Source organism: Chlamydomonas reinhardtii, chromosome 16 (genome assembly GCF_000002595.2).
Source record: "Chlamydomonas reinhardtii strain CC-503 cw92 mt+ chromosome 16, whole genome shotgun sequence".
In the NCBI taxonomy this organism is placed as follows: Eukaryota; Viridiplantae; Chlorophyta; class Chlorophyceae; order Chlamydomonadales; family Chlamydomonadaceae; genus Chlamydomonas; species Chlamydomonas reinhardtii.
This window is the reverse complement of record NC_057019.1, coordinates 6,502,743-6,522,823: the sequence shown is the minus strand read 5'-3', so window position 1 is coordinate 6,522,823 and position 20,081 is coordinate 6,502,743. Positions and strand designations below refer to the sequence as shown.

Genomic DNA, 20,081 nt, shown 5'->3' with positions numbered 1-20,081 from the left:
CCTAGTCGGGAGCGGTGTCTAGTTGAGATGGGAATCCGGCGCCAGCTGAACCCACCCCCAAATCCCCATGCATGCCCAGCGTAGAGGACCGTTCTAGCACCCGTGCAAAAGTCACGTTGAGGAAGAGTCGTCGGGGGCCAACGGGCTCCGGGACCACAAGAAGACCAGAACGTCACCACACGCCGGCCGGACGGGCCGGTACAGCCGACCCAGTAAGCGGTCGGTACTCTGCTCCGAAGACCCCGTCGCTGAACGGGGATCAGCTTCCAGATGCACTAAAACACTATTGACACTGTAGCCCAGCAGCTACTCACGAAAACATTATCGTTTGCTCCTAATTTTGTGCCCCGCTTCTCCATTTGTTGTGTGCCGACGGCAGAATGTAATGTGTTTCATGTTGAATTCTTAATATCACTGTGTCCTAGTCAATGTCCCGTGATGGCTCCCCATTCCTCGGTCAATTCCCTGGTCCTTTTCACCGGTCCTTTCCCCGGTCCTTTCCCCGGTCCTTTCCCCGGTCCTTTCCCAGGTCCTTTCCCAGGTCCCGTTCTTGTTGATTCCCCTACGCATGGAGGAGTAGCATGGTTGAGCTTGACAGCAGCCCCGCCCTGAGTGCGAGTGGTTCAGTGCACTCCAATACGAAGCTGCTGTCAAGGCTGCTGTATACCCCCTCTCCCGCGCGCCTCGTCCCTGCCTGTTTTCTTCAACCCCTCCGCAGCTCCACGGTTCCGCCCGTGCACGGGGTCCATCCCTGACTTCTGTTCATTCCTGACCTCTATCGTCTCAGCTTTTCTTCACTGTGCGCGGGTTAGCTGGACCATGGACTGTGGAAGGAGGTGCAGCGGGCTTTGCACCCCTGACAACTCTGCGTGACTTAAAATGCGGCATCCCCGGCAAATCCTCGTCACCGGCTCTACGCATCTGCAAAAAGGAAGACTTGATCGGGGTATCCTTCATCCTCGTCATATTGCCGAAAATCTCCTAAAGGACCATGACATTCCCTCACTTTCTACAAAATATATATGTCACTATGGTAGAGTTTGCCTCTCCTCAGACACCGCTTGTTTTGTTCAAAAGCGTGCGTGAACCCCCCCCTCCGTTTGTCTGGAAAATGGCCAAAATGGCCGTTTAATGTCTGGAGACATTAAGATAGGAGCCCTGGGGCAGGGGCAGGGGCAGGTTTGTGTCCCTGTTGTCCCCTGTGAAACAGGAACCGCGACCTGAACGCTGCGGCAAACATCCGCCTCATCACCGCGTGCGTGGAGGACGGCACGCCATGGCCAGCTGCGTTGAGCAGGCCGCCCAAGCGGGGCGACAGGAGTGATGGCAGTGGCTGGATCAGCAATGGCGGGTGAATGCGTGCTTGTGTGCCGCACCGTATGTAGGTGGTGGAGTCTAAAGGACAGGTTGACCCTGTCATTCCCAGCCGTCCGGCCTAGGTCCGTTAACGTAGGGAGCTAGATAGGTTGATCCTGTCTCAGCGATAGCCCTCTTACACCGTCCTGAGTGGTTGTCTGTTCTAGGCGCAAACTCAACACATTGCTGCGGCGTGTGGGGACGCGGCGTTGGCCAGAGCCATTGATGGCCCTATTACCGTGGGAGCATGTCGCACCCTGTCGCACCCGTGGAGGGCACTGTAAGCGCGAGCCAAAAGACGGAAGCTATGGAAGGAGGGATTGCCCCTTGTCCCCCTTGACGTTTCATCGCCACCTCCTGGCGTTACTGCGGTAGCAGAAAGGGCAGTATACAGTAGATAGGGCAGCATGAGGGTGCCCGACCACCGAGATTGCCTGGAGCCACACGCCCACACATCTGCATTGCATGATCGCAATTTCGCATGCAAGAACGGTATGTACCTCCTGCCTCTCCGCAGTGATGACAGAGGGTGGCAACACTGCCACTTGTGTCTGCATGCATGGTGAGCGGTAATACTCCCAGGAAGACTTTCTGGATCTGCACATCACAGCAGCTGCATTGCAAGCAACCCGTACCCTCTGCAGTGGTGACGCTTCTTGTCCCTCCATGCGTGGTCAACGGTTGCATTGCAGCTCACCCTGCTGCGCGTTCGCTGTACATCAAACCGCCGCCCGGCTGCAGCCCCACGAGGCCACGACGCCGTTTCATAGTCCCCTTTCAAGGGTTTACACCTCTTACAACGTTACAGCAAAACAATACGTCGTGACCCCGATATGCGGTTCAAAGACCCGACCATTCGCGGTCACATCCTCACTGGCGTGTGGGCCTATGCAGCATCGTGCGGAGCACCTCTGTAGCTGCTGCCCTTGTACCTTATCTGTAAAATGCCCGGCGCGGTCCGCCCGGATGCTTTCGTTGTACCAGCCCCTCAGTTCTGTACAATAAGGTCGCAAATGCATCTGCACGACGCGCCGAGTTCACCTGTCTCGTCTGCTGTTATTTACCCCTTGCCGGACACGTCGTCGGTCAACCCACATCCCTCCCTCAAGCTGCATCTATCGCCTTTCCTGGCAGTTCTTCGTCGCGCTCGCGTGGCTGCTGCCCGGCGGCCCATTCACTATGCGTCATCGCTGCCGCCGTCGCGGTTGCGCGCCTGGCTGCGCGCCACGCTCAGCTTCTCGGCGATCATGGCCTCCGCCAGCTTCACGGCGCTGTAGGTGCCGCTGATTGACACCTCGCGCTCCTGAGTGGTGGGGTCTGCAGGCGGCAATGAGATCATAGAGCAGGCGCCGTGACCATGGTATGTGGACTTAGTTGCTCATCAGTTCAGATTGCGTGTACGGAGGCCGCAGGCCCACGCTGTAGTGTGCCCTCATGCATTCTCTACAACTTGATGTCATGGTGCGCACGTCCGCCAGCATCGACTTACCCATCTTAGACCGGTCGCTGATTTTGATGGTGACCCGCGAGCTCTACGTGGAGACACCGGACATCAAGGCATTGTGTGAGCGACAAGTGTTAGGGTGCGTGTCCTGCCCGGCCCCGCAGTGCCGCCCCCCCTCGCACCTCGTTTACCCAAGCTACCGCAACACCCTCAGTCCCCGCCAGGGGCCGCTTCACCAACCCTCACCTGCTGCACCTCCACAAGGTTCGAGCCCTTCTTGCCCAGGATGGCGCCCACGTCGTCGTCCGGCAGGTACAGCGTCAGCTGCGTGCGCACGGCTGAGAGCACGTTCTTGGAGGATGACGCGCGCGGCGGCAGCACCACGCCCTGGTTGGTGGCCAGCTGCAGCGTCGTGTCCATGTACGAAGCGTAGCCCTCGTGCATGGACAGCTGCAGCCGCAGGAACGAGCGCAGATGGGAACTATCTTCAGTGCCATCCCTCACCGGTTCGGATGATGGACGGGCCGGACGGGTCGTAGCCTCGCAAGCACTGTTCAAACACAACCCACACAGCCGCCCATGGCCGCAGCGCCCAAAGTCTCCTCTGCGACCCACCCCCGCCCAGGGTAGCCAAACAGTCAGAGGACGGGCGGGCGCAGCTGCACACACACCGTGTTGAGGATGAGCGCCACGGCACGGAGCACCTGGTCCCGCGCCCCTGACACCGTGATGGTGCGCTCGGGATCGCTGGGTGTCAGCTCCGACAGCGACTGCACCCGAATGGTGGAGCCAGAGTCCACAATGAAGTCCCGCACCGTCTGGCCCTTGTGGCCAATCAGTAGGCCGCACAGGCGGCGCGACAGCGCAAGCTTCACCTGCGCCTGGCCCTGTAAGACAACGTCCGCATGTTTGGCAATGAGAGCAGCGATTAGGCATTGTGCACGTACTGCAGCGTGGCGCCCAAAACCCGCGCCTCAACTCCCGACAGCGGCACCCAACCCCCGCCACGTACCGCGTCCTCGGGCTTCTTCACCGGCACCCCGCGCTTCGCGCCGTTGGCACCCGCACCCGCCGACACATCGCGAGAAATCTTCTCCAGGATTAGGAAGATAGCGGTGAGCACGGCATGCAGCGAACCCGACAGCAGGAGCACGCGGTCCGAGGTGCCTGCGCGTGACAGGGACGCGTCCCACACGTTAACACACAGTGTCTCGGTGTCATTTCAGGCATGTGCGCCACTGTCTGTGACCTCCGAGTCAGATCACCAACTTGCCTGGGTAAAACTCGCCCGCGCGAGAGAGCTGCACACGCGCGCCCGAGGAGCGCTGAAGCTGCTCAATGTTCGCTCCAGCCTGCGGTCAAAGCAGCGGCTTATTGGGGCGGCCTGTAACAGTCCACAGCAACAAAATTTCTTGCCTTGCCGATGACCGAACCAGCGATGGAATTGGACACCAGCAGCTTGGCAACCACTTGCTGCGTGCCAGTGGGCAGGTCGCCAGACCCAGAGCCTGAGCCTGCGCGGGGCGCCGAGGTTATCGCTGGTCACCGCGCATGCTGCGGCAAAGTCGTCTCACCAGCCACTGCAGAGTTGACAAACTTGTCGATGTCGGGCACCTCCACAGGGCCCGACTGCGTCTCAGCCTGCGCAAAGCCAGCACGGTCTCAGTGGTCTTTGGCATTGGGGTCCGCTACAGCTTTCAGGAACAAAACTTGCCTCTGCCTCAGACATGGTGCTGCAGGGATGGATAACGTGGGGTGGAACAAGGTGACGCTGGAGTATACCCTTTTGGTCGGCCTTCGGGAAGGTCATATTACCGATTGCGATGTGGCAACCGCCATGCCCCGCCCCACACCCGGCCCCCACCCTCCCCCACACACTGTCCGTCGCCCACCGTCCAGCACACACCGCTTCCACCCCATCCCCGCGCGAATGCAGGTGCAGCCGCACGATTATTAGCAGCTCTTCCGAGGAGCTGTACGCGCATGGGAGCTGTATGTGCAGTGAGCACAATCTCGCGGACATCATCGCACACGCCAATCAGGCGCCAATGACGATTGCGCTGCCAGCCCACTGATCGTGCATGGATCGTGGTATCGTGGATCGTGAAGTGGCGATAGCAGCGCGTGAAGGGCCGCGGGCGCCTGCTGGCTGTGGCACACTGCAGGAGGTACTCGTACGTGGAGCTCAAGGCTAACGGTATCGAGGTGGCCTCGTGGGTGGCCTGCCAGCCTGGGTGCGCCTGAGCGACAACGTCCAGGCTCCAGCGACCAAAATGTGTGCAACTGTTGACGCATCCTGCGGCATGATTGCCGGGGCGCGCGCTGTGCGCATCACCTGCATGTGCTCTCAACAAATCGGCGCCGGCCAGCCGCTGCGGCCCTGCACTGCCAGCTGTTGATGCCAGCGCTGCCGAACGGCCTGCTGGGCCCCTTGTGCGGGCGGCCCCGTGGTACATACGCGATTGTGGGACGCCATAAGCAGGCGTGGGGCGGAGGGTGATACGGCAGCGCAGCAGGCGGTGCAGTGACAACGGACGAGCGTGCTGCTATGGTGCCATCCAGCCTATCCTATCCGTGTCTGGGGCATTTCCCTTGTATGGCCACACAGTCCATCCACAGTTTTACCTTGATACGGTAGTTTACCGCCAGAGTCGTCGCAACCCCATACCTATTCATAGCTCATGCGAGCAATAAGGCATTGCTTGCCTGCATCGCACACAACCAGTCCATAACGCCACATAGTACCAACCGCTGACCACGCAAGCGCGGCTATGCCGGTTCAGCTTTGCCGATAGTGTTGGCGATTGTGCACAGAGGCTCAAAGCATCCACCTGGTGGCATCTACCTCCGTCGCCATTAGCACCTACGGACCACATCCGTCTAAGAAAGTTTCGAAGTCTCCATCCATGGCAACGCACGCTGTATGTCAGATTAGCAAATATGTCACCCTGGCGCTTCATCCTATGTCTGGGCACTGGCTGCATTCCCGGCCAAATTATGGCCCCCACTTGCTTACTTCAGCTAGCGACCTCTCCACTGCCATGCTTTCTCCCTGACGCCACATGCAGCCACTACTAATGGCTGCGGCCATTCCAGGCGAAGCTCGAGCACGCTTAGAGAATGATGGCGGGCGTGCTCACCGACTCCTTGATCTCCTTGTGCGGCAGGACGATGGCACCGTTGAGGTACAGCTCATCCTGCAGACCAAGGGCACACGACGTCAGCACTTAAGCTCCCAACATTGGTACCCTAATATCATGCAACATATACGACAGGACTTGCATCAGTGATACCATGCGGTATGAAGAGCAGGGTCAAGGTCACTCTCACCTTGACGGTCACGTCCTCGCCCAGCACGCAGTGGTTCTCCAGGCGGCTCCATGCGCCGACCTTGCTGTCCCAGCCCACAATGCAGGACTCCACCTGCACGCACGGCACAAGCCGGTAGGTGCAAATGTTTACATGAGGAAAACGACACACCTTAGATGGCGAAGCACGCTAGAGGGCACTATCAAACAAGAAAGAGGCAAGGCCAAGGCGCCGACGTGCTGACCCACCTTGGAGTGGTCCTTAATCCGAACACCGCGCATCACCACGCAGTGGCTGAGGCGCACACCGTTGCCAATGACGCAGCCAGCCGAGATGGACACGTCAGGCCTGCACACGCGGACAAGCATAGCGTGGTCGTTACAGGGCGCATTGTGTAGGGTGCCAGTGGGACCCCACCGCTCTGTGCTATCCGCACACTACCAAGCAACACCGAGCACTTCACGTACAGTCCTGCGCATTAGACGCACCCGATGAGGCAGCCCTCGCCGATCTTCGCGCTGGGGTCCACCAGCACGTTGCCGTTGATCCCCGTGCCCTTGGCCAGCTGCGGCGACTGGCGGATGGCCATGGAGTCCAGGTACAGGTGCAGGCCTGCGGACACGCATGCACACCACAATCTGGATCTGCGCGCACCTGCAAGCTCTTCCAAGCCGAGCCAAGTTGGCCCTGCTAAGCCCCGCCCCTGCATGTTCACCCAACTCACCCTTCAGGTAGTCCTTGGGCTGGCCCACGTCCATCCAGTAGCCGTTGAGCGTGTAGGCGTACAGCCGGTTGTCGGCGGCCACGTGCGGGAACACCTCGCGCTCGATGGAGGTGGGGCGCAGCTCAATGCGGTTCAGGATGGAAGGGCTGCACACGTAGATACCCGCGTTGATCTTATCGCCCACAAACTCCTGCGCGTTCGGTTGATCCACGGCCGCACACAGTTAGGGCCAGGTACTCGTCGAAGTAGTGTTCAAGCATGGATAATGCTCCCGCATGAATTATGTATGCGCAGTGTATCAACACGAATGCACAGTGCGTTCCCCAGAGCAGCGCTCGATACCGCAGCCGTACACGTACTTCGGGCTGCCAGGTTGTGTGCCCAAAGCCGTGCCGGGTGATGGTGTGGGATGGAGTGTGTAGGTGCCAGTGCGGATGTGCGACGTGAAGGCCATGACGTGCCAGTGTAATAAAAGTGGGTTTGCGGATTGCGTAGATGGAGTGATGGTGATGCAAGTTGTGGATGGCGCGGCCAGAAGATATGCCATGCCAGTGAGGAAAACAGCGGGGCACATGTCAAGAGCCGGACAGACCGTGCATGGCCACAGTCCAGTTGCTTCAGCACAGTGATCGGATCCCTGCCCCGCAACCCGCTCGCATTGGCTATGCATGCGCCCATCCAAGTAATCCAGTACGCCTTCCCTTGTCCTCGCGGTTCGCATGGCGAGTTTCACGGTTCGCGTGGCGCACTTGGGCACTGGTTGCATGCAGCCCCGCGCAAACCCGATGCGTGGCCCCATGACGCCATGCGCACGTGCGCAGTGCGGCACTCGCTGCGCGGCCCCAGTGCCAACGCCCCTTACCTTGGGCTTCTCCACAAAGCGCTGCACCTGGCCGTACTCGTCCATCACCACCACACCGTACTTGGTGGGGTCATCCACCTGCCAGCAGCGAAGGGCGCGTTGCAAGTTTGCAACGTGTGTTAAGGTATGGTCGATTTGGTACAACCTAAACGAGCACAGCAAACAAGGGCTCGCAGCGCAGGCCCAATGCGCCTTACCTTGGTCACCAGGATGGTGGCCTCAGCGCCGCGGGCCTTGTGGAAGTCGAGCATATCCTTCAGCGGGTAATCGCAGATCACGTCGCTGCGCAGAGCATGTGTACACACACAGCGGCGTCAGCACTGCAGTGCCCGCACGAGGCCGAAGTGGGTTCGTCACGCAGGTGGGAAGCACAGCAGCTGAGCCAACATGCTGTGGCTTCCTATACACGAGCAAATAGTCCCGAACCTCAGTTCAGGGGGGGGTGTAGTCCATTCCAATCATTAAACCCTTGCCAGGGGGTACCTGTTGAGGACGAAGAAGGGCGTGCCCTTGCCGTCATCAAGCGTTTCCCGCGCAAGCGCCAGGGGACCGGCAGTGCCCATCGGCTCCTTCTCCTGTGTATTTGCAGGCGGGAAAGCGGGCTCGTTCGGCTCCTAGGCGTTCACACAGTAACAAACGCTTGCTGCAGCAGGTCCTTAGGCAACCGCACCTGAGAGCAGACAATCCTGACACCCAGCTTCTCCTGCCACTCCTGGATGAAACCCAGCATGACCTGCAGGGGACAGGCGTGCACACATACAGGTGGTTGGGTGCTATCTGCACACGTTTCAACTGCATGTGACCTTTGTAATCCGCATCCATATGACAGCTGTGGCCAATACCAGAAACAAGCATGGGTGGAGACCGTGGGGGCTACCTCGCGCGTGCTTCCCCGGGCTAGTATATGTCCTACCTCGGGCTGGTAGTTGATGGCGAGCACCACCTCCGTGCAACCCGCGACCTTCAGGGCCTGCAGGGAGAGTGGGCGGGAAGTGCTGGTCAGCGGGAAACCGCCACACGGGGCAGTTGCGGAGCAACCCCACTCGAATACGCGTCGAATGTGGTCCAATCGATGACATACGTGTTCTCATCAATGAAAGCATGTGCTGTCAACGCAGGACAAGTCGCAGCAGCGACCCCCGCGCACCTCAATTTGGTGGATGATCATGGGCTTGTTAGCGAACTCCACCAGGGGCTTCGGGCAGCTCAGCGTCAGAGGACGAAGGCGGGTGCCATAACCGCCGACGAGAATGAGGGCACGCATGTTTGCAGAGAACGGACAATCGATGCGATCCTTCGCGCTGCAGCAGCAGGATTCTTCCGCGCCTTTTCAATCGAATGCAAAAGCACACAGAACTGAAGGGCGAGATGCAGCTGCAAGCGAGCAAAACAGTTGTGTGTGCTTGAGGTCCAGAGGAATGTCGCTAGTAGGAAACGCTTGAGTTAGCCAAGGAAGTATGAAGTGGGGTCGCGTGGATTCGTCGCAGGAGCTTGTGTTTCAAGCCACCTTTCAAAATCACCTTTCAACCCGGATTGTTCTGCTGTCGTCGGGCCGCGCTCCGCCGATGCCAAGAAAGTGCTGCTGCGCGCCTGTACGAATACTGTATGAGCGTGACCATTTAAATGCTACAAAACAGAGCCTCTCGACCGCCTGAGGCGCGCAACAACCACCCAGGTGGCAACACCGTTGCGCGCAACCTCCTCCTCGGACCCGCGCGGCCAGTTCTGCCCAGACAGACCCAGCGCTCGCCCCCTATATTCCATATTCGTCTTGTACACATTACCCAAACTATAGTTCTTGGCTAAGCCATCCACCACTCAGTGGTTCACAGCGCAAGAGGCTGCGCTCACGTCGCACGCAAAAAGCCCAACCAGGCTCAACCAGCAGCCCGGCGACCTCATGACCTGTGCGCATGCGAGGGCGCCGGCGCCGGCTCAGCTAGCTTACTATACCCCACCGTTGGTGCGAACGAGCCAGCCGCCAGGCGCGTCATGTTCACCTCGTTGCCTGCGGTACTGGGGTTGCTCGAGGATGCGAAGCCTGCTGTGAGGCCAGCCGCAATGCCGTTATCGACCGGCGGCGGTGCAGTCTCCCGCCCCAGCCCAGGCGGCGCGCGCCACTCCAGCCAGGCAGCCAGGCCTAGCCACAACACGGCGAACAGTATAAGCGTCACCACCCATTCTGAGCCGCTGCCGCCGCTCACGCGGCGCCATAGGCTGATGCCGAGGCAGATGTTGACCCCAGCCAGCAGCACCAGCCCGCGGCCCGTCCACCTGGAAGACAGCCAGATGCGGGTCACACACGTTGCGCAAGTCCCAGTAAGAAGAACAGGGCAAGGACATGCGTGTGTGCGGCCAGGTGTCAGCGGGGCCTTCCCTACCCACCAGTGCACCAGGTTCCAGATCCGCCTCCGCGGTGCGTCGGGACCGGGCCTGCGAGCACCAGCGTCCGCAGACTTCAGACCTCATGGCGGCGGAATTGATGGAGACCTAGAGCCGGACGGCTGCAGTGCGCGCCGCGAGCCCAGCCATGGCTGAGCGGCAACCCAGGCAGCATCTATACGGCCCCCGCTTCCCCGCTGCTATCTACAGTAGAGCTGCAGTACAGCTCCGCTACAGTTATTTCGTACAGACGTCATCTCGTCAACACGCCTCCTTTGAGACCAACTGCCCTTCTATGTGCGTTAACGGGCTTGGCTTGGATAACTGAGCTTTCGCAGGGGTGATTTCCACAAGTGCACGGGGCGGGCACACGGGGGGCGGGGCCGAGCAGAATGTCTAACACATCGAGGAGAAAGCATCCGTCACCTGAGCACGGCCAGCACGACATGCAGCCCCAGGCCAGTGATGAGGGTGATGGCCAGGCGCTCGTGGTTCTCCAGGAGTGGGTCATCCTCAATGCTGTCGTCATGGCCCGTGCCCTGAGTTGGGCAAGCGAAAGGAGTGTGCTTGTGTACATAGCCGGCTTGAATGGCGTGCGAGCGACCGTGCACAATGCTGGAGACGGAGGGTGCGCAGAGCAAAGGTGGAGTGGCCTCGCTTGGCGCGGAGGTGCGGCGCGTGCCAATTGGCGCGATGCGCTTGCTTGTACACTAGAGTTATTGTGGGTCATGTTCGCTAACGGCCAGGGGTTGCGGATTCTTCGACGTGTGTTTCTAACGCATGCGGCCGCACCTGAGCCGCTTCTGCGTCCGTGCTGTCGAAGCTGGCCCAGGGCAGCACAAAGCCCGTCACAATCAGCACCGTCGCCAACATCTGTACGCCGAGGGCGTTTGCCGGGTGGACCGGGAGGAGCGGGCAGCGTGACGCCTTTCGCATGGGAAAGCAGGGTTAGAGAGTGGTGACAATGCACAGCAGCGACGCACAACGCAGGCGCATTGCAGGCGCGGGTACTGCAGCAGGGGGCGGCATGTGTGCTGGCAGCAGCGGCCTGCGGCGGTGCTGCGATGCACGGCCCTGGCACTGCATCCAGCTGCGGCCGCACACGCACCTGCACTGCTCGGTGGACCTGGAACCACAGCCCCGTGAGTGCCAGGGGCGCGAAGGCCCACCGATGTCGCGCAGCCAGTGTGCCGGCCGGCACCAGCACCTGCAGGCGCAGTAGGCAGTGGGCAGCATTATTACAAGACCAAGACACCTCAGAACACAAGCACGACGCGACTTCTTCACTACCGTATCCCTCCACCAAACAGCAGCACGGCGTGGTACCAGCGCACATGCACACCCACCATCCAGCCTGTGAACTGCAGTGCGCCGTGTAGCCGCATGTAGGTCAGCCGCTCCGCCTGAATCGCTTCCTCCTCGTCCGCTTCTTCTGCGTCGGCGCTCGTGTTGGTGGGCCGCCAGCCGCCATCGTCGGCGCCGCCCGGCGGTGCCGCCAAGGCGACGCGGGCTGTGCACTTGTAGTCTTGGCGCAGCAGGTGGCGCGCATTGAAGGCAGCCGAGGAAGCTGCGGGGACGGGGGTTGCCGTATGTGCGCGTGGGCAACGAGATGCGGCGGGGTAAAGAGGTGCGGCGGGGTGTAGCTTGCTGGCAGAGGATGCTGTATGGCACCGCGCCGTTCCTTCACCGTGCCCCTTCATTGTGTCCTGAAGTACCGTATTCTGTTTCATAATTGCGATTGGTGCGACCAACCTCGCCGCGTCCCCATACCGGCGCGCCTCGCCGCTGCCGAGGACACACGGTGTCATCAGTCAGCACTGTGCCTGTTTCCCCGCCCCTGGCGCCGGCACTCACTCACCCACAAAGTTCATGTAGTGCGGGCTGGCGGGGTCGATTGCGATGCCTGCCGCCTTGCCCACCTGCGAGTGTGCCGACAAAATATAGTTCAACGAAAGATGCCGATCGGCGAATGAGCAGACGCTCGCTCGTAACGAGAATTCCCCTTCTGTATCCACAGCGACAGACACGGCTTGCATCCAACCTGGGAGATGTTGCGAGTGAAGCAGATGGTGAGGGAGGAGGCATTGGCCTCTAGAGCTGCACTTGTGACCGACACCAATGAGTCGGGTTGCACAGTGGCAGGCGTCCAGCCCTGTGCGGCGAGAGGCGGCAGGCGGCAGTTGGAGAAAAGGGGCGTCGTGGTTGGAGGACAGAGAGCACGCAGCAGGCAGGTAGCAAACACGTAACGTGGATCGGAATGGGTGCGTTAAGCGGCAACAGAAACCAAGGTTAACCCCCGCCACACATACACACGCAGGCGGCGACCCCTTACGTGGCCCCAAGTACACTCACCGAGATGCTGTAAGCCTGGATGTTCGCGCCGCCGTCGCCCGTGGCGAAGCCAATCACGGCGTCCGCGGGCGCCATGACACCGGGGGTGCGGGGCCAGCTGACCGCCACGTAGCCGCCCACGTCCGTCTGCAGCGCCATGTGCAGGAGCGGCGAGGAGGCGTCCGGCAGGCCGGACTGCATGGGGAGGGGGCAGGGCGTGCGTGGAGGCCGGAAGGCGGGGTGTTGGGGGGTAAAGAGAGGGGAGAGGGAAGTGGCGGCGCTGAGTGGGGCGGGCGAGGGGTGGCGTGCGGCACTGCTCATAAAACCCGGACCTTGCAAACACATCTACAATTGTGCAACTGTTGGTCCGTGTGAGTGTGTGGAAGGAGGGGGCGGTAGCCTTACCGTGCTCCAGTCGGCCGCGTAAGAGCAGCCGGGGCCTGGCGGCGGCGGCCCGCCCAGGCTCCAGTGGATGCGAATGCGGCCGCACACCTGTCATGGTGAAAGTAGCGACTCACACATTTGTAACGGCCATCCATCCAGATGGATTAACCAACAGAAAGGACTAAACACCTCCTGTTGCCTACCGTCTGCTCAGCACCCCACACCCCATTCCCCTTCACCGGCGCTGCCACCAGGTTGCGCACCAGCTTAGTGCACTGGTATCCGAGCCATGATCGCGAGCAGTTGCCCGAGTCCGCTGTCGTAGCCTGCAGCAGCTGCCTTCTACGGGGCCAGGCAAGAGGTAAAGGGCGGTGACCCAGTCAGGGGCCCGACACGCAGTAAAGCAGGTCAGTAGCTAACACCCCCCGTTGGGTAATCGCCGAGAAACGGGCACAAGCAATCATATGTATCGTACGCGCCAGCCTAACCAAGCCGCGCGTCGCCCGCTTACCTTCCCGCCGAGCCAAACCCGCATGCGTCAACCGTGCTCGCAAAAGCTAGGGCAACCGATAGTATTGCTACAACTTTGATGTCAAGCTTCATGTTCCAGATAGTTGAATGCGTAAGGCGCCACGAGCGAGCGAGGGTTCACGCGCAGCGGCACGCTTGAACGAGCTAGGAATACGCACCTCTCGCTTTATTAATATATGCTATGTTCGCTTGTGGAGTGTGTGCTGCTTTTCTGGCAGCGGCGGCAAGCCCGGCAATGCCCAGTGACATGATCAGGGGGGTTCGGGCGTTCGGGGATGCAGTTGCGTTTGCTAATTCGCGATAATCGCACTGCTATGCGCGCACTGAGAGACGACGAGCAGGCAGAGATAGAGCGCACCCGCTTGGGACCTTGGGGGTGCAGGGGCGCCTCGTATGCCGGACAAGGGCAGGTCGGGAAGTTGGCACGCGTGCCGTCGCACGGCACAGGGCGGCACGGCGCGGCACACGAGCAGGTGGCAGACTGGCAGCTAACGGGGCATGCGTCCTGATTCCTAACCCCACCCCGCTAAGCCTTCCAGAGGCTAGTATGACGACCGGCTTGCCGTAGCTTTCCTGTAATTCAGTATAGGCCTCGTCAGCACTTCCCGGGCAAATGGTTCACACGGGTCACATGCAAACGTGTGTAGGGGGAAACGCGTCTGCGTGTCTGACCATGTCTGCGCTGCATTACACACAGCCCGGTGCAAGCCCACGTAAGCGAGGCTGTAGCCTGTCGGTGCACCCTAAAAGCGGCTCAACCTCGTACCAGCACTCATACCAAAACCTCATGTGAACCTCACACATCCACCACCCGCACATCTTCTCAGGTGCCTCATTTCTCCACCACGCATGCCTCGACTACCCTACGGCTGTAATCACGTCTGCACTCGGACCATTCCTGCCTGATAAACTTGTTCCTTTGGAGCCTGGCCCCCACTCTTCCCCTCAACCATAAAAAAAATGCGTGTACGGTATTGCGGCCCCAGCGGTGCACCCTGGGGGCCGCGATCTCTCCTACTCTCACAACTCTCATTGCACTAGGTAACATCCACTCTAGTTTTGTCATCGGCCTCAATAGGACCATGCCGCACACAGCCACACTCAGTCGCTCGTGCTTAAGATTGCTCACTCCCCTCCAGCTCGGTCACAAAACTCCTCCAGGCCGGCCCTGCTTTAGACTGTGTTGCAGACTCACAGCTCATGGCCACACTCCGTCACTTGCACAGGCAAAACGCACACCCTCAGACTAACATATAGACAGGCGTGTGCGAGAGAACTCTAGTCACACAGGGAAACATCTTCGCTCATAGCACACCCGTCTCGGATCTCCGCCAACCGGCAGCTCGCCAGCCCTCCTGCCTCCTCTCCGTCACAACGGCCCGTGCGCGTAGCCGCATGGAGCTCACCGCAGCATCGTCTTGCTCGCCTGCAATAAGGCTTGTAGCTGCAGGCGCGGCCGGGTGTGCTAGCTGCATGCCCGCCCATCCAGCCCTCCCTCCATTTGGCGATAGCGCCGGCGCGGCCTTTAGGCCGAGGTGCTGGCGCCAGGGCGCTCCAGCTCCTTCCAGTCCTCAGTCGGCATCTCCCAGCAGCGCGGCTCAATGCCGGTGTAGCTGCAGGCAGGCAGCAGACAGGCAGGGCGCCGCGAGATCAAGGCCGGCAGAAGAGAACAACAAGGAATGCAGAGACCGACTGCACAGAGTGATACCGTAGAAAGGAACAAACTCGCTCCGTAAAATCGCTCTACAAAAAGCTCAGATATTGCCGACCCTCTCCACTTGTGTGCTTTCCCCAACTCACTCGAAGATGAACTTCTCGGCCTTGCGGAAGAAGCGGGACTTGTCCAGGATGCCGTTCCACCAGCCGCTGACGATGCAGTAGTTGCCCTCAAAAGGGGCGCGGTGGTGTGCGCCGTGCTGCTTGCGGCTGATCAGCACACCGGCGTCCTGTACGTGTGTGTGTTTGTGTGTGCGTGTGTGTGTGTGTGTGTGTGTGTGTGTGCGTGTGTGTGTGTGCGTGAGTGTGTGCAGGCGTGCGTGTGCGTATGGGAGCGGCCGTGCATTGGTCCGTGTGCGTGTGTCAAAACACAGTGCGCGTTGCGCGCGCGCGTGCGTGTTTGAGGCACACATGGAGTGAGGGCAAACACCGAACAAGCGGCCGCGTGCATAGGACCCCCGCCGTACGCTGCGTCTTGCATGAACGACCACCCCCTCCCTACACCTGCCGCTACACTGCCCAAGCCCGCCCGACTACATACGGTGATGTACAACGACTCGCCTTTGCAGCTGCGGTTCTCCTTGCCGCGCGACTGTTTCCTTACGGGATTGGTTCAACGTTAACCCCTCCCTACACACACGCACACGCACACCTGCAGCGCCACCACGACTGGGCTGAGCTCGCTCTTCTTCATGTGGCTCCAGGCGTGGAACTGCTGGCTCATGCACACCAGGAACAGGAAGCTGGAGGCCCAGGCGTCCCAGCCCACAGACATGGCGGGGCAGATGGCCAGCAGGCCGGCGGCGGGGTAGGCGGCGGGCTGGAACACCTGTGAGGTGGAGGCGTGCGTGTGGTGTGTGGGTATGCGGGTGCGCTGTGTGTGCGCGCGTGTGTGTATATATATATATGTGTGTGTGTGTGTGTGTGTGTGTGTGTGTGTGTGTGTAGAGAGAACGGTGCCAATGTGTACACAGGCGCTGAGGAAGCGCGGATGGCGCTGAGATGCTCTGAAACCCGGCCAAGCGCAAAGCCCGGGTGCCGGTGCGCGCGCAGGCAGACCTGAGCCCGGGGGCCGGAGGCTCTGCCCCTTCACGGACCCAGTGCCTGCAAGGGGTTCCCGCCCGAGACCGTAGAAGCAGCCGTGGGGACAGCCGCCACCACCTGTCGTCCAGCCACCCATCCACCATCGACCTGCCCTCTGGCTGCACCCGCATGCGCCCGCCCACAGCACCTTTGCTCGCCCATACCCGCATCGGCCCACAACAGCCCCGCCCGCCTCCGCACCTGGTGCAGGTTGTTTGCGAACTCGCGCTGCGTGATGGTCCAGGGCCGCTGGTGGTGGCCCTGGAATGCGGCGATCTGGCGGCCGAACACGGGCGTGTTGCCGTCGCCGTAGTTGTCCACACCCCAGTGGTACACGCCTGTTGGGGACACACGCAAGTGCGAGCGTTTGACACACAGGACGTTGGGGAATGGGCTTTGATGCTGACACGAAGGAGAGGCATTCATGTGAGTGGCGTAATGAGCTCCATCGGCAGCGCCATCGCGGCCTGCCTCCACCCGATCAGCTCTCCACCCGGCAGGCGTGAGCTGCACAGTGCCTGCCTGCTTGCCCCGCCCCCCGCCCCGCTTGGCAGGGACACATGCGTCGCCCAGTTGCGGCCCGACGCCCCCGCCCCAACCCCACCTCCACCTGTCCCCATCCCGCTGCCATTGCCACTCGTGGGCCTTACTCGTTTCACCTCTACCATTTCCTGAGCGAATCATATGACCCCCCCCCCCTGGGTGGGGCGATTCCTTGATGATTGGGACCTATTTTGATGGGCTTTGGCATATGAACCCCTCCCCCCCACTGGCCGCACCTGTGCCCAAGTCCGCCATGACGTAGGCCAGGAACACGGCCGCACCCAGTGATACGGCGTCATCAAAGCCGTTCACCTGCACACCGTAGACAGAAGAGGTGGTGGCGTAACAGGGTTGTGTAGCAGTGAGAGAGGGGGAGCGAGACATGGCAGAGCGCTATGGCAATGATGAGGTCGCGTGGCAGCGCAAACGTGCCGCCCCTCTCGCGCATTGTGGTTGATGCATGTTTGGTCAAGGCTACGCTGCCCGCCAAGACAAAGCCACGCACGCTTTGCTCCGGTTGTCCCTCCTCAAACCCCAGCCCCATGGTCCGCCGGTCCGCCTTTCTCTCTTCCTGACGCATCTTCCTTCGCCTGCCTTAACCTGCGCCCTCCCCCGCCCCGCCTTGCCCATGCCACGCCCACCACGCTACTCAAGCCAAGCCCCTCCCCCGCCCCACTTAATGCTGTAGTTCTCGTCCATCACAATGCAGCCCCCTCTCCCCCCCCCCCGCTCCCCCCTCCCCGCCTCCGCCCCCCCCCCACCTTGTTGAGGGCTTCCGCAAAGGTGGCTCCCATCATGGAGATGGACACCCAAGTCCAGGCGCGCATCTCGGGAGTGGACTTCAGGTTCTCATTCTCATCCACAACAAACTTGCTGCTGTGGGTCTTCTGTTAAGGTTAAGGAACAGTCAGGCAGAGGGTAGGGGTTGGTGTGGGCAGTGTTGGTCAGGAGGTGTATTCCATCTGCTGAATTCCGTCATGCAATTTGCCCCTCGACATACGTGCGCCGCACTCACCGGCGGCGCAGTGGCGGGCTCCGAGGTGGATGCCTGCGCACCCGTCACAGTGGCGCCGGCGGGGCGGGCGGTGAAGTCACCGGCGGCAGGAGCCGCAACAGCAGCCGCAACAGCAGCCGGGGCCGGGGCGGCAGGCTCAGCCGCAGGCACGGCAGCGGCGGAAGCGGCGGCGGGGGCCTCCACGGTCTCCACGGCGGCGGCCGCGATGACCGGGCGCATACGGGGCGGCATGGGCAGCGTGAAGTCGTCCTCCTCCTCCTCCTCCTCGACCGCCTGCGGGTGTGGAGGAAAGGACATCACGCAGCGGCATGGTGCAAGTGGTGGGTGTGACAGGCCAGGGTGGCGGCTGCGGTTCGGAAGTCAGGAAGGCCGAAGGCGTGCGTGGGAGGCGGACGCGATGCGGTGTGGGGCGCAGCCGGGGGGAAGGCCGCGCAAGATCGTTTTGTTTGCCCTGCCTCGAAGATTCGGGGCGCTGCCATCCCACACTTTCGCGCATCTCCACCCACAGTTGCCTGTTGCTACTGAGACTCGCAAGCTGCGTTCCCGCCGTTGCACGACATGTGCTTGACACCATGGCACACAGCCCGGAGCGCAGTGGACCCACTCGGCGTTGTACGACGCACGCATGCTGCAGTACTCTTATTACATGCGCTGTGCATGGTCCAGCTCTTTCGCATTTCATGCTCCTTGGCTCCAATCATGTTTGCGACGTGTGTTGTGTTCTTCTGCTCCTGCTTCTTCCGATGGAGAGCAACCAAACCTGAACCGTTGGATAAAGCCGGTCCACTCAAACAACCAAAATTTGGTGCATGTGCGTCCGTGTATTGCTGCTTGGCGCCGTGCCCATCCGTACCATACAGATAAGCAGCTCACCCGAAGTATTCGCTACCCAAAGGTGCTGCGCAGCGCTCCAGACCCAAAACGATGAATGTACATAGCGGGTGCAATGCGCTGGTGTCACGAAGGACATGCTACCAACCTAGCAACTAAACTGTCACCCCAAGACCTGGGGCAACCCTGCCAAGTGCAGACCGCAGCGGCAAACCACAAAACCGCAGCCCCAGATTCTCTACTTCCCAAACTCCGATGCTTAACGGTGACACATCCCACAGCCTTCTGCTTAGATGGCGCCAATGGCCTTGGACATAATCGCAAGAATTGCAACAAAGATGCTGATGTACAGGAAGTAGTTGTTGGACATGGCCTAAACCCAAGAGCCGCACGCCAGCGCAGCAGTCCGAAGGAGACGAGGCGAGGTGCATGCGGCGGCAGAGGGGAGAGCAGGCGGCAGCAGGCAGCGGGCGGAGGGGGCAAGGGGGAGGCGCACCCGCCGTCAGTCCAGCTCGTTCACACACCCCGTAAAGGAGCGGGCGGCGGCGGCGCAGACGGCGGGGCCCCCGCTTGCCCCGCGCACACGCTGCCTGCTGCCGACTGCGCAGGGGCCCCGCTGCTACTGCCGATGCACACAAACACGCACTCGCTCGCCCGGCTGCCCCGACACGCCAGTTCCGAACACCCAGCCCCTCGCGCGCACGCCCCATCCTGTCCACTCCGAGTTTCCCCAATGCGGCTTGCCACAACCAGAACGCTTTTGGGCACCCCTCATGCCACCTATACAAAGAAGTATACGCCGCGACTGTCCTGGGAGGCGGGTTTGCACCAGCATGGTCGGACAGCGTATGGAGGCCGGACATGTACCCCCCGCGTGTACCCCACACAGCGCTGCCTGTGCGACTTCGTCTCGCGCGACCAGACTTGCACACGCTCTGACGCTCGCTTCCTGGAAGTTTTGATAGTCCCTGTACGCGCATCACTCACCTTGTTCTCAGCGCCGCCCAGGCCGGTGTACTCCTGGCGCAGGCGCGCCTTCATCTCCTTGCTCATGTTGTCCTTGCGGGGGACCTAGGCATTGGTAATTGAAACGAGCGCTGGTATTCACAAGATGTGTACGCTGTTTGGAAGTAAGAGGCGGCCTGCGCGCTGACGTGCGACCCGGCAGCGTCGCTGAAAACCACACACAAACTTCCGGTTGAGCTGGGCCCCACATTCGGTCGCCGCGCAAATAACTTACCGGGCGGGGTCCGTCGGCGTTCACATAAAGGCCATCAGACTCCCGACGAGTGGTCTGCGAAGCGCCGGGCGCGGTGACCTCGCCTGTGTCCTCGCGGTACTCGCGAGTCACCTTGGCGCCCGACGGAGGCTCCGCGCGAGCAAGCACAGAGCGAACAGGGCGCACAGGGGCGACAGCAGACATGCGCAGCCCAGCGCCGGGCACGCGCACAGCTTGGCGAAGGGCCATGGTATGGGTTCACGCTTGCACCAGTATTTACTGTAAAGGTGTTTGTCACAGATAAGGTCTTCTTCAAGTGTGTTATGGACTACTGCAATTTGTGTGGGCCAC

General features: G+C 61.0%; 4 protein-coding genes across 5 annotated transcripts; all 4 read right to left on the bottom strand.

Moving 5' to 3' along the window:
- Positions 1 to 1,703: 1,703 nt before the first annotated feature.
- On the bottom strand, positions 1,704 to 4,577 carry CHLRE_16g672750v5 (uncharacterized protein). The gene is made up of 9 exons (XM_001695863.2): positions 4,515 to 4,577; positions 4,375 to 4,441; positions 4,217 to 4,314; positions 4,074 to 4,152; positions 3,813 to 3,967; positions 3,472 to 3,687; positions 3,047 to 3,250; positions 2,846 to 2,888; positions 1,704 to 2,673 (listed from the first exon to the last, which is right to left on the bottom strand). The coding sequence occupies exons 1-9, from the start codon at positions 4,527 to 4,529 to the stop codon at positions 2,534 to 2,536; spliced, it is 1,017 nt and encodes a 338-aa protein (XP_001695915.1). The 5' UTR covers positions 4,530 to 4,577; the 3' UTR covers positions 1,704 to 2,533.
- A 736-nt stretch (positions 4,578 to 5,313) lies between these two features.
- On the bottom strand, positions 5,314 to 9,258 carry CHLRE_16g672800v5 (uncharacterized protein). Its single transcript, XM_001695864.2, has 11 exons — positions 8,843 to 9,258; positions 8,609 to 8,665; positions 8,366 to 8,428; positions 8,179 to 8,270; positions 7,893 to 7,977; positions 7,696 to 7,773; positions 6,834 to 7,023; positions 6,598 to 6,721; positions 6,358 to 6,457; positions 6,131 to 6,223; positions 5,314 to 5,997 (listed from the first exon to the last, which is right to left on the bottom strand). Exons 1-11 carry the CDS (start codon positions 8,957 to 8,959, stop codon positions 5,914 to 5,916), a joined length of 1,083 nt encoding a protein of 360 aa, XP_001695916.1. The 5' UTR covers positions 8,960 to 9,258; the 3' UTR covers positions 5,314 to 5,913.
- A 49-nt stretch (positions 9,259 to 9,307) lies between these two features.
- On the bottom strand, positions 9,308 to 13,484 carry CHLRE_16g672850v5 (uncharacterized protein). The gene is made up of 12 exons (XM_043071202.1): positions 13,304 to 13,484; positions 13,056 to 13,134; positions 12,814 to 12,900; positions 12,430 to 12,603; positions 12,119 to 12,229; positions 11,936 to 11,996; positions 11,424 to 11,644; positions 11,186 to 11,284; positions 10,870 to 10,950; positions 10,504 to 10,616; positions 10,081 to 10,128; positions 9,308 to 9,969 (listed from the first exon to the last, which is right to left on the bottom strand). The coding sequence occupies exons 1-12, from the start codon at positions 13,393 to 13,395 to the stop codon at positions 9,594 to 9,596; spliced, it is 1,542 nt and encodes a 513-aa protein (XP_042916157.1). The 5' UTR covers positions 13,396 to 13,484; the 3' UTR covers positions 9,308 to 9,593.
- A 514-nt stretch (positions 13,485 to 13,998) lies between these two features.
- Positions 13,999 to 20,068, bottom strand: CHLRE_16g673001v5 (uncharacterized protein). 2 transcript variants are annotated; one of them, XM_001695867.2, is made up of 9 exons: positions 19,752 to 20,068; positions 19,499 to 19,582; positions 17,681 to 17,953; positions 17,427 to 17,552; positions 16,902 to 16,977; positions 16,324 to 16,460; positions 15,692 to 15,868; positions 15,124 to 15,269; positions 13,999 to 14,936 (listed from the first exon to the last, which is right to left on the bottom strand). In XM_001695867.2, exons 1-9 carry the CDS (start codon positions 19,977 to 19,979, stop codon positions 14,849 to 14,851), a joined length of 1,335 nt encoding a protein of 444 aa, XP_001695919.2. In that variant the 5' UTR covers positions 19,980 to 20,068; the 3' UTR covers positions 13,999 to 14,848. The 2 variants fall into 2 exon arrangements, with proteins under 2 accessions (XP_001695919.2, XP_001695920.1); XM_001695868.2 differs by lacking the exons at positions 13,999 to 14,936; positions 15,124 to 15,269; positions 15,692 to 15,868; ... (2 more) ...; positions 17,427 to 17,552; positions 17,681 to 17,953 and adding an exon at positions 18,287 to 18,884.
- Positions 20,069 to 20,081: the final 13 nt, after the last annotated feature.